Below are 15,723 nucleotides of genomic sequence, written 5' to 3' on the forward strand. Positions count from 1 at the left end.
AGAGGAAGCAGGCTCCCTGCTGAGCAGAGAGCCCGATGTGGGTCTCGATCTCAGGACCCTGAAATCATGACCTGAGCCAAAGGCAGAGGCTTTAACCCACTGAGCCACCCAAAAGCGCCCCCAGGTCGTCTTTTAAGAGAGATTTTCTGTGAACTAGAGTAAGTGAGTAAGTGAGGCTGGCACACCTTGTCCCTGCTGTTACTGGAACCAGTACTTTCCACTAAGCTAGGTTTGGGAGAAAAGTAGGTATGCAGTTGCTCTCATATGCATGCACACAAATCACTCTGTACACAAACACAATGTTTCTGTGCAAAAGAAAACAAACAAGATCACCAAGAGGTTAATGCCACCTATGAGGGTTTGATAGAAAAGAAAGATGTTAAGGAAAAAATCTAAAGACAGAAAATGACAAAACATGCAGACCAAAAAACTCTTTACACATACTAACACAGTGCTAAGTCCTAGACTATAATTGTTAACAGAAAAAACAACCCCACAAAATATTTCACAATCTAAGTTCAGATAACTGTATAAACATAGTCAGTCATGTAATACTGGGTAAGAATAACCAAGAGATCCTAATCAGTACCTCCATCAATATTCCTTTAGATTGTTACGAGATTAATGATGTGGAAAAACTCTTCCATATTCTCTGTATAATCCATAAAATAAAAAGTTATCCATACTAACCATTTTTACTATTAGTATAGTACATATTTTAGAATGTTTCTCCAGCTATGACCACAGAGGCTGTCATGAGTGTTTTCTTGTTCCTTTGAACCTCTTATAATTTTCTTAACAGCATTCTGTGTATTTCTTGTGTCATCTTTACTATTAGAATATGAGCTTCTCAAGAGTAGCAATACCATCTCATGTTCACATCCCCAGAACACTTACATAGCGCCTTTCCCAGAGACATTAACAAAGTTTTATTTAAAACTGAATTTATATCTGATTCCAGTGTAAGGAAAAACAAGCATAAAGAGCTAGAGAACCATGAAGCAAGAATTCAAAGCCAGTTACAAATCTACTCATGTTCACTGGCATTTGACATATCTGAAGTGAGAAGAGTCCTGCAAAAAGATGAACTGGGTGACCAAACTAAATATTAAAGCAACTCTACTAAAATGGATTCGAGATGGCACTAAATTATTTTACAGTAAGTAGGGACAGAAACATCACATTTATGAACTATGTGAGATCAAAGTTTCAAAACCAGTAAAAACAGTCTGTTCTCAGGATACATTCAGAAAGTACTTCCTGAGTGCTCACACGAAGTTCTGTTCTAGGCCCTGGAGATACAATAGCAGACTGGAGCCCCAGCAGCAAGAGACTTAGAGTTAATCAAGTGATTAACTGAAAGCAACTCAATATTGTTTAATGCACCTGTTATCAGCCACCTGTAGGAGGTCTGCAATGTAAGGGTCATCGGGCTGCGGAACTGGATATGAACGGACTTCGGAGGGAGGGACTGGTTCGTCAATCTGCATACGTTGGCGCCTGAAAGCAATATTTCTTTTCTTGCCACCTGAAACACAATTGTGTGTTTGAAGGAATTTAAAAGAAACAAATATTAGAATTAAATATTCCAGAAGGTCAGGCTTTTTGTTATAAAGTGTGTCTCTAGCTCATATTACCCAGCGACAAAATAGCTCCTCCCTTATATACAGACTCTCACCCTGATCTTTAACTGAACAATGCCTTCCTGAAAACCTCAATAAGACATGGTTATACAAGTTTTATTCTTGGCATGTTTGGTACATATACCCATCCACTATCTAGTGGGAACAAGACTTTGGTAAGATTAAAAGTTGAGCATGCCCTGTGGTTATTTGCTCTTATGAACTCAAGAAATCATTACCAGAAGAAAACTGTCAAATGAGAAGCTTAAAGCAGTGATAACTAAAATAAACATGTTTATTTAGCAATGCCTATAGAACAGATTAACAGAAACTTTATGTAGCAAAACTAGTATATAATGAATGAATCTCATCTGTAATATAAAATGATGCTATAACCTGAATTAGTGGGGCATGCCTACTTAATTGTCCTTAAAACTAGCAGGAGTAATTTTTTTTATGGACAGATACATCCAAATTACACGGATAATTTATATTTCCCAGTACCTGGTCAAGATTAGACATGCACTTGAAAAATTAATTTATCTGCACAAAGAACAAACATAATCTACAACTGTGTCTTCATTAGAATCCTGACACATTTTGTATACACGTATCTCTTGTCTTGAGGATGAAGAAACTGGATCAAAAGTATTTAAATGATTTGGGCGCCTGGGTGGCTCAGTGGGCTAAGCCACTGCCTTCAGCTCAGGTCATGATCTCAGGGTCCTGGGATCGAGTCCCCCATCGGGCTCTCTGCTCAGCAAAGAGCCTGCTTCCTCTCCTCTCTCTCTCTGCCTACTTGTGATTTCTGTCTGTCAAATGAATAAATAAAATCTTTAAAAAAAAAAAAATGATTTGCTTGTAGTTATACACCTAAACAAGGTAAACCATTTTCTCCTTCTCTTACTTTTTTTAAATACCAACCTCCCCTCAGGGTCTGTTCTCTCTTCTCAGCTTACCCAATTTCACTAGCTAATTCCCACCACATCCATAGCTTTAATTCCCACAATATTCCAATGACCCCCAAATTAGAATTTCCATCTGGGACCACACATCTAGAGACTGATCCACACATTCCACTGCATACTAGAAATCTCACTGTGGGTGTTCCATGCATGTAACATACGACACATGCAAAAGTGAACTCCTGCTCTGCTTTCCACCTTCTCTATCTTAAAAATAGTACCATCATCTACCCGCTCATTCACTTGAAACAGAAATCTGGGAATTCCTCTACTTCCCAAGTCTTCCACATTCGGCCACTGAATTCTAAAGATTACACCCCCTGAATCTCTCTGGAATGCGCCATTTCTCTCTCAGAAAACCTGATTATCATTTTCCCCCTTCATCTTCTAGTTACTTCTGAGATCTTCTCCCATGTTTCTCAATCCTTTTTACCTTGAGCCCACAGTCCCCTTCTCCATCTTATTTCCTGCCATTTAGATCTCCAACTCCCTCCTGATCTCAGTCTTCACTCTGACCAAATCACTCCTGGTCCTCACCATGCTCTTAATCCCTCAGTCTTTACCTCGTATCATAATCCAGCACTTTCCTACACCTCACTCACTCACATCATCTTCATCCCATGATTCAGACATCTTGACAATCTTGTCACTGGTACTGGAGACTCTTCCACCAACTTTAAGGCTGGACCACCCTCAACTCTGGATATGCCCCTTCATTTCTTTTCTCTTGCTACAGAACTACTGGGGATAAAGCTAAAAAAAAATACTGAATAAAATAATAATAATTTTAAAAAGAATTTAAAATAATGATTAAGAAAATAAAAATCTGGGTATTTAAGTTAGTTAAGTTAGACTACTTGCATCTAAGAAACTACTCTTATATAAGTCTCGAAGACCATGTATAAAATAATACATAGGTCTTAAGAAATAAATTTAAAAGTTTATGTGACAATCCAAAATCATCTTTTTTTTTTTTTTTAAAGATTTTATTTATTTATTTGACAGAGAGAAATCACAAGTAGACTGAGAGACAGGCAGAGAGAGAGAGAGGGAAGCAGGCTCCCTGCTGAGCAGAGAGCCCAATGCGGGACTCGATCCCAGGATCCTGAGATCATGACCTGAGCCGAAGGCAGCGGCCCAACCCACTGAGGCACCCAGGCACCCCCAAAATCATCTTTTCAAATACTGAAGTTTAAGCATGAAAATCCAAACTCTTATTTTAATCAACAGCTTTAACATCTCTAAAAGATTAGATGTACATAATTGGTTTTGAGAAGGAGCAGATTTACCTGGAGTTTGTACCACAGCGTGCAAATTCTTTTCTTGAAGTTGCTGAATTCGTTCATTCTTAGCTTTGCTCTCTTTCTCCAAAAGTTTGAGTTTATGAACATATTGGTTATTTAGAAATTTCAGATCAGCTGTTTCACGTGCACACTTCTTCAATGTAGCTTTCAACTCTTAAAATGAAAAAAATTCAAAGACCATTTTACAGATCAGGAAATCTATGAAGTCCTTCTATGTCACAAAATATGAAAGCCACTTTAATTTGAAAGGCTCCATCTGATTCTCACCCAAGCCTTTGTCTAAAAGGCTATTACCTTTTCTACCACTGTTAACAAAACTATAAATGGGTCACTAAGCAAAAAAGGGAATTATATTTTTCTTCTGCTATATGGCTTAAGATAAATCATGGCATTTGATCCAATCCAGTAAACTGGGTATGTAGCTGAGGGACTATGAATTCATGCCAGGTATCAGACAGGACTTTCTACTGATATAAGAAGAATTTATAATAAGATAGCCATACAATTACCCTCTGCCCAGGACCTCTGAAATCATTCTATTCAATCTTCCAGCTTGAAGACAAGGGTATTAAAGAATCAGAATGATACAAGGCTTTCACCTCACTTTAGTCCTCTTACTTTCAGTATGGAAAAAATGAAAATTGTTTCAAGGACATTTCTTTGGTTTCAGCACTTAATATTTCCTAGAGCAATTTTTTTATTAATTAAAAAATTTACTGAATGTAGTTGACACATGTTACATTGATTTCAGGAGTACAACATAGTGATTCAACTTCTCTGTAAGTTATGCCGTGCAGAATGCATATGTAGTTATCATCTGTCACTGTGCAATGCTATTACAATAACACTGACTATATTCCCTATGCTGTAGGTATTTCCACAGCAATTTTAATTCTAAAAATTTAATCTACATATAGTGAAGATGATAATAGCTATAAAATGCAAATTAATATTCCTTGTTGGGAACTCTTCAATGCATTCTGCATTATTTCAAGACTGTTAGCAAGAAGACTATCATAATACTATATACAAGCTTTTCCTACAGAAAAAAACAAAAAGGGCAAAAAATATGGTATTTTAAAAATCATAGAATTTTACCTTTAATGTGTTGGCCTGATTGTTCTCTCAGTTTCATTAATTCCAGGTATAATTCATTATTCTCCTTGATCAATCTTGCATTTTCAAGTTTATATGGTTCCAAAACAAAATCAAAATTGGCACTTTCTTTTTCAGCTTTCACAGTAGATAATTTTGATTTCCGAAGACTTTCTGTTGTATGAACTAGGTCACTGAAATTGAAGAATAAAAAATGTACATACAAGGAAACATTCCATTGCCTTTTAATAACTAAAAATATATTTCAAAACAGACATAAATGTTAACACAAAGTGAGATCAAATCTAAAAACAAACAAAAACACTAGGAGCCTTTCAAGGTACCAAGTGCTCAAAAATTTCTCAAAGCAAGATTAAAAGGCATGAAACATACCCATAGAATCATCTTTCATTCTCTCCTCTCATTCATCCCCCATGTCCAGTTAGTCACCTGCTCCCATGGACCCTGTGAAACTTATCTGTACATTCAGCAAAGATTTACTGAATACCCGCTATATGCTACGTGCTAGCTTATAAGAATAAAAATGGATTCCTTGCCTCTTAGAACATAGACCAGTAGAATATTCATTCCATCAGTATTTACTGAGCAGGAAACACAATATAGAACATACCATCATCGAACTTGTATCTTACTGACAGTTTGTCAGAAGTTATAATACTATGTGATAAACTTAACAACTGTGTGTTCAGCCTGTACTAGATACAGCAGAGATAAAGTCAGTCTCTAGTCTCAAGGGGTTTGCCTTCTAAAGGAAACACAAAAACAAGTTTCCAACGATGGTAAGTAGTGAAGGTAATATGTACCAGAGGTGACAATCTTGTAGGCCATAGAGCTAAACAAGCATAGGGCAGGAGGGAGAGGTGAGAGGGCCTTCCTAGGCAGACAGAACAGCACATGGAAAGACCAAGCGGAGAGACCGGTGGGGAGTGTATCTGTTTAGGGAGCTCCAAGTGGTCAAATACATGGGAGATGAAGCTGGGTATAAGATCACTATGGAAAAAAGTCTGCCAGTCTCTCAGAAAGTTAAACATACTTCACCCTCCAACCTTGAATTGCAGAGCTAGAACTAGAGCATGAAGGATTCTGGAGGCCATAATGAAGACCAAAAACCAAAAAATAAAAAACAAAAACAAAAACAAAAACCACACCAAAAATCCCCACCAAGTCTCTCTCCTGCACTCTCTCCTTACCATCATCACAGCTTGTAGTCCTACTGCAAAAGCTTCCTAAGCAGTCCTGCTCCAGTCTCAAGGAAAGAACAAATAGTGGAAAGGAACAATCACACACAATCTTTCAGTTAAAGTAAAACGTAACTGCTAAAGTATTGACCAACCACGTATGAGAGAACCTTTATCAAATCATAGAAATTAAAGACTAGAGAGGCAGACATTGAACACCCCATCATGTAAGAAAATCATATTTAAAAATTGTAATTCTGGGGCGCCTGGGTGGCTCAGTGGGTTAAGCCGCTGCCTTCGGCTCAGGTCATGATCTCAGGGTCCTGGGATCGAGTCCCGCATCAGGCTCTCTGCTCAGCAGGGAGCCTGCTTCCTCCTCTCTCTATCTCTCTCTGCCTGCTTCTCTGCCTACTTGTGATCTCTCTCTGTCAAATAAATAAATAAAATCTTTTAAAAAAAAAATTGTAATTCTATTCACGGAGGACTCTAAGAAACACCTACTCTGAAGAGTAGAGTGTGAAAGGTGACCCCTACAGTTTTGCAACATGGAGGTCCTGGAATGATGATATGGGAGTAGGATACAAGAATAGATGAGCTTCAGAGGACTGAAGGATTTAAAAAAACAAACAAACTACCCATTTCTTTACTGTAACATGAAGTTTAACAGAAGCTAGATAAATGGGATTAAGGATCACAGAGGTTTAGAACTGTATTTTCATCTTTACCTGAAAAGTTTTTCTACCAACGGTAAACACTCCACTGTCAGAGTCTGGCGGTATCCCAGCTGATCCAATCTTTTTCTAATATTAATGTACTTTCTTTCTGCAGCTGTAGTCATCTTGTCTTCCAAAACTAGTTTTATTCACTCCCGAAAATTAAAGTCCTAAAAGAGTAAAACATTATTCTGTTATTATGACTATTACTATTTCATGGTAAGAAGAAAAGATTCTTTCAATATGAAGCAGACATTTTTGTTATTGTTGTTTCTCTTCAGGTAGGCTGCCTTCTGGAATATTGAGACTGACTTAACTGCAATGCTTATGACAGTCACATTGCTGCATTAAAATAAGTTTCTCTTGGGGCACCTGGGTGGCTCAGTTATTAAGTGTCTGCCCTCAGCTCAGGTCATGATCTCAGGGTCCTGGGATGGAGTCCAGCATTGGGCTCCCTGCTCAGCGGGAAGCCTGCTTCTCCCTCTTCCACTCTCCCTGCTTGTGTTCCCTCTCTCGCTGTGTCTCTGTCAAAAAAATAAATAAAATATTTTAAAAGATAAGTTTCTCTTAATAAATCTATACATAAAAAAGTTAAAAAAATAATGGAGAAAACAAAGAATATTTTCCCAAGCTTGAGGTAGGCAGAATCTTTAGATGCCTAAAGATTTAAATCTTTAAATGTCTAAAGATTTTAAATCTTTAAATGCCTTTTTGAGGGGCGTCTGGGTGGCTCAGTGGGTTAAAGCCTCGGCCATCAGCTCAGGTCATGATCTCAGGGTCCTGGGATCGAGTGCCACTCCCTCAGCAGGGAGCCTGCCTCTCCTCCCCCTCGCCTGCCTCTCTGCCTTGTGATCTCTGTCTCTCAAATAAATAAATAAAATCTTTTAAAAAAATAAATAAAATAGGGCACCTGGGTGGCTCAGTGGGTTAAAGCCTCTGCCTTCATCTCAGGTCATGATCCCAGGGTTCTGTTATAGAGCCCTGCATTGGGCTCTCTGCTCAGCAGCGAGCCTGCTTCCCTTCCTCTCTCTCTGCCTGCCCCTCTACTTGTGATCTCTGTCTGTCAAATAAATAAACAAAATATCTTTTTAAAAAAAGCCTCTTTGGAAGCACTAAGTACAAAAGAAAAATCTGATAAATTTTTGGAATTAATCAAATTAACAATGGCTGCTCATCAAAATATTCCATTAAGAAAACAAAAAGAAAAATGAAAGTGTAGGAGAAAATATTCATAATATCAAACAAAGGATTTGTATATGGCATACATGAAGAACTGCAGTTCAATAATAACAATAAAGAAAATTCGGTAAGAAAATGGGCTAAAGATGTGCAAAGATAAGTGAATAGGAATAATCATATGAAGAGGTGCTCACCACCATTAGTTACATGGGAACTATGAATTAAAACCACAGTGAGGTATAATTTCACCCATATTAGAATGGCTAAAATTAAAAACATGTTGTCAAGGATTTGGAGCAACTGGAATCTTCACATTGCTGATGGGAATGTAAAAGCACTGGGGAAAAAGTCTGGCAGTTTCTTTCTTTCTTTTTAAGATTTTATTTACTTATTTGACAGAGATCACAAACAGGCAGAGAGGCAGGCAGAGAGAGAGAGAGAGGAGGAAGCAGGCTCCCTGCTGAGCAGAGAGCCCTATGCAATGCAGAGCTCCATCCCAGGACCCTGGGATCGAGACCTGAGCCAAGGCAGAGGCTTTAACCCACTGAGCCACTTAGGTACCCCAAGTCTGGCAGTTTCTTATAAAGTTAAACTTCTACCCTAGAACTCTATAATATTGCTAGGTATTTATTCAAGCAAATGAAAATAAACATCCATGGAGTCTATGAGAATATTCATAACAGCTTTTTCATAATAGCCCCAGACTGGAGCAGGACAACAAATAAACTGAGATATTTGTACAATATACTACTACTCAGGAATAAAAGAAAAGAAATAAAAGAAAGGTCAACCGGGCGCCTGGGTGTCTCAGTGGGTTAAACCACTGCCTTCGGCTCAGGTCATGATCTCAGGGTCCTGGGATCGAGTCCCGCATCAGGCTCTCTGCTCACCAGGGAGCCTGCTTCTCTTCCTCTCTCTCTCTGCCTGCCTCTCTGCCTACTTGTGATCTCTGTCAAATAAATAAATAAAATCTTTAAAAAAAAAAAAAAAAAAGAAAGAAAGAAAGGTCAACCACGTGAATTAATTTGGAAAACATTACTTGAACAGTAGAAGCCAGACACATATACTGCATGATTCTATTTACATGACTTTCAAGAACAGGCAAAATGAAACTATGTATACAGAAACCAGTAGAGCTGTGGCCTGGGTCAAGAGGAGTGGGTGGAGACTGGAAGGGTTAAGAAGGAACTTTCCGGGGTGATGAAAATATTGTTAATTTAGATACTGGTTACACCAAGTGTATGGCATTTATCAAAGCTTTCCAAATAGGACACTTGAGATCTGTGCATTTCCCCAAGTACATTTTAATTCCACACACAAAAAAGACACAAACGCATATGAATCTCTACACACATTTTTATCTTTGTCTTTTTCAATATTTATGAATACATTCCCTACCAATGTGCCCTAAAATGGAGTTCTCTAAAGACTGCTTGTGTAGAAACTTTGCAGGTAAATGTAGTCCTAGCACTCATATTCCTAAACCGAATAAAATTTGTTTTAACATCCCTATTGTCTTTCACAATTTATAAAACGTGAATGCATGTGAATACATGCAAAACGTATCCTCACAACTCACCCTGTAAAGGAGACAGGGCATTCTAGACATCCTCTCTATTCAAAGGCAAGGAAAGGCTGCGTCTAGAGAGCAACTTGTCCCAAACCACTGGGCCACAAAGAAGGTGGGCACTCCGGTCTCCTGAGCCCTGGTCCAGCACTCTGGCTTCTGTACCAAGCTGCAACCGCTTCTTGGCCTTTGGGCTAAGATCAAGTGTAGTATCTGCACCAAGCTGCGGCAACTCACCAAATCACTTCTAATCTACTCTTTCTACAAAGCTTTCTTTCTCCACACTCTTGCTAACCTCTTCTTTTAGTGGCCTCCCCACGGACTTTCTAGGTTCGTTCCACAAGAGGGACCTGCCTGGGGAAGGGCTTTTCGGAGAAACTCCTGGAGACATCGGAAATACACCTGTCACGAACTAGCAGGGCCTCGCCCCTCCAACATTTCTCCTTTTTGTCTGGTACCAACTTCGACTGCCCAGAAATAATACTTCCTCACATACTGGCTGAGACAGAGAATGAACACGAATCCCCCCACCCCAAAGTCATCGAAACACAGGACGGACGGAAGAGTAAAATCCCCCCAAGAAGAACCAAAAACATCCTCACCCATGGGCCGCTGTCCTCCCCCACCTACATCAGGCAAACACGGTGGCTTTCCTGAAAGTTTCTAGCAGAACCCAGAAGCTTAGTTTGGAGGTCCCCCGCGCACACCTGTTTAGAACCGCTCGCTAGCTTACCTCTGCGGAGGTGGGGGGCTGAAAGCCAGGACATCTTTTTACAAAAGTAGCCTGTGTGTATGTAGGCGCAGCGGCTCCAAAACCAAAACAAAACACCAGCCTTGACTAGGGCTGCCGCCAAGTCCCTCCACACTGAACTTACACACTGAACAGTAGACTGGAAGGTAAAGGGGATGTTTTCGAAGGTGCAGGGCAAAGGTTAACAAATGGCTTCCGTCCCACGCTTTAGGGCACTGTGTTTTAACGAAGAGCCTGTAAGATTCTCGCACGAGAGGGCACTTTAACTTCTAAATCAACCCCGCGGTTGGCCGGAGGCGGGAGTGCACACACCGCACAGACGCCCGCGGCGAGCGGCGCGGCGGAAACCGGGAGGCTCGAGCTGCCCCAGGTCCACCTCCCGGACGCAGCTTCAGCGCCGGGTGTCGAAGGGTAGAGATGTCGGACGCGCAGCCGGCGGGGAATCTTCGCGCCGCGCCCCGCCCGGCCGGGCCCCACTTCCTCCCCGCGGCCGCGCGGCCTCCCTCCCGGCAGCACCCGGGCCCGGCCCGCGGGGACCTCCCTGGAGGCCACGGCTAGAGCGTCGCCGCCACCGCCGCCACGCCCGGGCCTCCCGCCCCGACAGCGGCACTCACCCGCGGCTCCAGCCGCCGCTTCCTCCGCCTGCGGCCGCATCCCTCCTCACGCCTCGCCTCCCTCGCGGGCTCCTTCCGCCCCAGACTCCGGCTCCGGCGCTAGGACAGTTTGAAAATGGCGCGGAGAGACGATCCCTGCAGGCGCGGAGTCGGCGCCGCGGTTACCTCGGTAACGGGAGCGGCGCAGGCGGAGCGCGGCGCGCGGCCGGGGCGCGCTCGGCGGCGACGGCGGCGCGGGCCCAAGTGCCCGGAAACGCAACGGCCGGAGGGCGCGCGGCCACGGCGCCCCCTGCCGGTGGGCAAACTCCGAACCTCGGCGGAGGCCAGAAATAGATCCTCCCTTTTCCCGGATTCGCTGCTTGTCTGCCCCGCGCAGGGTTTAAACGCTCCCCAGCGCTGGGTCGCTGCGGCGGATAAGGCTTCACCCGCCAGGGGAACACCTGCTGACCACGAAAAGTCCAACCTAATAATCCCGTTTCTTTGCAACTTTCCCTGACAACCGCCCGATAAAATTAATTTTTTATTGTTGCCACACCCCTCTCCCTGTAAAGCTGTGCCGACACATTTCTTGTACTCATCCCATCGCGAGTAAAATATCAAATTTTGATTCCAAGAGTTATAGCTCATCCCTTCAAAACGTAGTTGTGTGCGTCTCTCTGGGCCCCCCCACGACTGTGAACTTTTTGAGTCCGAGTTTATTTTACTCACCTCTGTTTCTCTAGCACCTATCACAATAAACTTTTGTGAAGGGAATCCAATTGAAATAAACTGGTTGGAGGGTAGAGAGCTTGCTTACTTAAACCATATAGGTCAAATCCTAGAATCCCACGTCTCCTCTGAGGATTTCTGCATAATCAGAGAGGAGCTCGGTCCTTTCTGTTCACTACTCTCCCGCGTAGGCCTTACAGTCAGACAAGTTACTTAATCTTTGTAAGTCGTGTAACTGCTGCGTGGGTTGTGAATAACTTTCTACCCATTCATATATCCACATACACACATGTTCCCACTATGTGTACTTCGTTTCCCTGCATGTCTTAATGAGTTCTTTTATGGAATTTCATAGGAGACAGTGACTTAGGTACTGTCGGTGGCTTTCATAGTCTTGAACATATACAGTAAACACACTTTTTTTTGCTGGAAACGAATACCTCTTTTGGAAACAGGGAGGCATAAATAAATTATTAATATGGCAAAATAGTTGTGCAACAGCCATCCAGTCCAGATGACTCCCTTTGCCCCCAAACCACAGTAATCAAAGAAATTTAAAAAGGTGGGTGAAACCCTGAAGTTATGGGCCTGTTTTGCTCCAGGGGATGTGAAAGACCAGAGTCAGGTTCACTGTTGGACTCCAGGGCCTAAGGTCAGGGTCCCTGGCACACGCATACATATCTGGGAGGGCTACCACTCAACCCACCACACTCCCTTAGATTTTGACATTTAGTCTGGGTGAGGAGGAAAGCAATCACGCCTATGTAATGGAACCACTGTGAAAACCCTAAATAACAGGATCCAGAGAGTTTCCTGGTTGGTGAACACATCAGGTGCTGGGAGGGTGACACGTCTGGAAAGGGCGTGAAAGCTCCATGCCCCTTCCCCCTTCCTTGCCCTGTGCATCTCTTCTATTTGGCTGTCCTTGAGTTCTATCCTTTATAAGAATCTGGTAATAGTAAGTAAAGTGCCTTTATCAGTTCTGTTAGCCATTCTAGTAAATTATCTAACCTGAGAGAGGTCATGGGAACCCCAGTTTAGAGTTGGTCCATCAGAAGTATGGGAAGCCCAGGACTTATGAATGGCATCTAGAGTAGGAGCTGTCTTGGAGAGTCTTTTATTTTTTTTAAGATTTACTTATTTGTTAGAGAGAATGAGAGGGAGAGAGCAGGCACGTGCACACAAATACGGAGAGGGGCAGAGGGAGAGAATCTTCAAGCCCTTGGCCCACCCCCATGGAGCTCAATTCCATGACCCATGAGATCACGACCTGAGTGGAAACTAAGAGACAGTTACCCAACCGACTGAGCCACCCAGGCACCCAGTCTCATAGAGTCTTTTTTTTTTTTTTTTTAATTTTTTATTTTTTATAAACATATATTTTTTATATACATATATTTTTATCCCCAGGTCTGTGAATCACCAGGTTTACACACTTCACAGCACTCACCAAATCACATACCCTCCCCAATGTCCATAATCCCACCCCCTTCTCCCCAACCCCCTCCCCTCGGCAACCCTCAGTTTGTTTTGTGAGATTAAGAGTCACTTATGGTTTGTCTCCCTCCCAATCCCATCTTGTTTCATTTATTCTTCTACCCACTTAAGCCTCCATGTTGCATCACCACTTCCTCATATCAGGGAGATCATATGATAGTTGTCTTTCTCTGCTTGACTTATTTCGCTAAGCATGATACGCTCTAGTTCCATCCACGTTGTTGCAAATGGCAAGATTTCATTTCTTTTGATGGCTGCATAGTATTCCATTGTGTATATATACCACATCTTCTTGATCCATTCATCTGTTGATGGACATCTAGGTTCTTTCCATAGTTTGGCTATTGTGGACATTGCTGCTATAAACATTCGGGTGCATGTGTCCCTTTGGATCACTACATTTGTATCTTTAGGGTAAATACCCAATAGTGCAATTGCTGGGTCATAGGGCAGTTCTATTTTCAACATTTTGAGGAACCTCCATGCTGTTTTCCAGAGTGGCTGCACCAGCTTGCATTCCCACCAACAGTGTAGGAGGGTTCCCCTTTCTCCGCATCCTCGCCAGCATCTGTCATTTCCTGACTTGTTGATTTTAGCCATTCTGACTGGTGTGAGGTGATATCTCATTGTGGTTTTGATTTGTATTTCCCTGATGCCGAGTGATATGGAGCACTTTTTCATGTGTCTGTTGGCCATCTGGATGTCTTCTTTGCAGAAATGTCTGTTCATGTCTTCTGCCCATTTCTTGATTGGATTATTTGTTCTTTGGGTGTTGAGTTTGCTAAGTTCTTTATAGATTCTGGACACTAGTCCTTTATCTGATATGTCGTTTGCAAATATCTTCTCCCATTCTGTCAGTTGTCTTTTGATTTTGTTAACTGTTTCCTTTGCTGTGCAAAAGCTTTTGATCTTGATGAAATCCCAGTAGTTCATTTTTTCCCTTGCTTCCCTTGCCTTTTGCGTTGTTCCTAGGAAGATGTTGCTGCGGCAGAGGTCGAAGAGGTTGCTGCCCGTGTTCTCCTCAAGGATTTTGATGGATTCCTTTCGTACATTGAGGTCCTTCATCCATTTTGAGTCTATTTTTGTGTGTGGTGTAAGGAAATGGTCCAATTTCATTTTTCTGCATGTGGCTGTCCAATTTTCCCAGCACCATTTATTGAAAAGGCTGTCTTTTTTCCATTGGACATTCTTTCCTGCTTTGTCGAAGATTAGTTGACCATAGAGTTGAGGGTCTATTTCTGGGCTCTCTATTCTGTTCCATTGATCTATGTGTCTGTTTTTGTGCCAGTACCATGCTGTCTTGATGATGACAGCTTTGTAATAGAGCTTGAAGTCCGGAATTGTGATGCCACCAACGTTGGCTTTCTTTTTCAATATCCCTTTGGCTATTCGAGGTCTTTTCTGGTTCCATATAAATTTTAGAATTATTTGTTCCATTTCTTTGAAAAAGATGGATGGTACTTTGATAGGAATTGCATTAAATGTGTAGATTGCTTTAGGTAGCATAGACATTTTCACAATATTTATTCTTCCAATCCAGGAGCATGGAACATTTTTCCATTTCTTTGTGTCTTCCTCAATTTCTTTCATGAGTACTTTATAGTTTTCTGAGTATAGATTCTGTGTCTCTTTGGTTAGGTTTATTCCTAGGTATCTTATGGTTTTGGATGCAATTGTAAATGGGATTGACTCCTTAATATCTCTTTCTTCTGTCTTGCTGTTGGTGTAGAGAAATGCAACTGATTTCTGTGCATTGATTTTATATCCTGACACTTTACTGAATTCCTGTATAAGTTCTAGCAGTTTTGGAGTGGAGTCTTGTGGGTTTTCCACATATAGTATCATATCATCTGCGAAGAGTGATAATTTGACTTCTTCTTTGCCGATTTGGATGCCTTTAATTTCCTTTTGTTGTCTGATTGCTGAGGCTAGGACCTCTAGTACGATGTTGAATAGCAGTGGTGATAATGGACATCCCTGCCGTGTTCCTGACCTTAGCGGAAAAGCTTTCAGTTTTTCTCCATTGAGAATGATATTTGCGGTGGGTTTTTCATAGATGGCTTTGATGATATTGAGGTATGTGCCCTCTATCCCTACACTTTGAAGAGTTTTGATCAGGAAGGGATGTTGTACTTTGTCAAATGCTTTTTCAGCATCTATTGAGAGTATCATATGGTTCTTGTTCTTACTTTTATTGATGTGTTGTATCACATTGACTGATTTGCGGATGTTGAACCAACCTTGCAGCCCTGGAATAAATCCCACTTGGTCGTGGTGAATAATCTTTTTAATGTACTGTTGAATCCGATTGGCTAGTATTTTGTTGAGTATTTTCGCATCTGTGTTCATCAAGGATATCGGTCTATAGCTCTCTTTTTTGGTGGGATCCTTGTCTGGTTTTGGGATCAAGGTGATGCTGGCCTCATAAAATGAGTTTGGAAGTTTTCCTTCCATTTCTATTTTTTGGAACAGTTTCAGGAGAATAGGAATTAGTTCTTCTTTAAATGTT

The 15,723-nt window shown here is 41.6% G+C and overlaps 1 protein-coding gene and 1 pseudogene across 3 annotated transcripts in view; one reads left to right on the plus strand and one right to left on the minus strand.

Annotated features, from left to right (window-relative positions):
- CEP135 (centrosomal protein 135) overlaps positions 1-11,256 on the minus strand; it is a 76,684-nt gene extending 65,428 nt beyond the window's left edge. For 2 of the 3 annotated variants that reach the window (XM_059160882.1, XM_059160864.1), the window contains exons 1-5: positions 11,010-11,256; positions 6,911-7,068; positions 4,990-5,180; positions 3,877-4,044; positions 1,387-1,528 (exon numbers count right to left, since the gene is read on the minus strand). In XM_059160882.1, coding sequence (XP_059016865.1) covers positions 1,387-1,528; positions 3,877-4,044; positions 4,990-5,180; positions 6,911-7,023 — 614 coding nt within the window. In that variant the 5' untranslated portion in view covers positions 7,024-7,068; positions 11,010-11,256. Of the gene's footprint in view, positions 1-1,386; positions 1,529-3,876; positions 4,045-4,989; positions 5,181-6,910; positions 7,069-10,377; positions 10,876-11,009 lie in introns of those variants that run through there. The other variant, XM_059160873.1, reaches the window with a different exon arrangement.
- On the plus strand, positions 9,819-9,905 carry LOC131822778 (U2 spliceosomal RNA; annotated as a pseudogene).
- Positions 11,257-15,723: the final 4,467 nt, after the last annotated feature.

This window comes from Mustela lutreola, chromosome 1 (genome assembly GCF_030435805.1).
Source record: "Mustela lutreola isolate mMusLut2 chromosome 1, mMusLut2.pri, whole genome shotgun sequence".
In the NCBI taxonomy this organism is placed as follows: Eukaryota; Metazoa; Chordata; class Mammalia; order Carnivora; family Mustelidae; genus Mustela; species Mustela lutreola.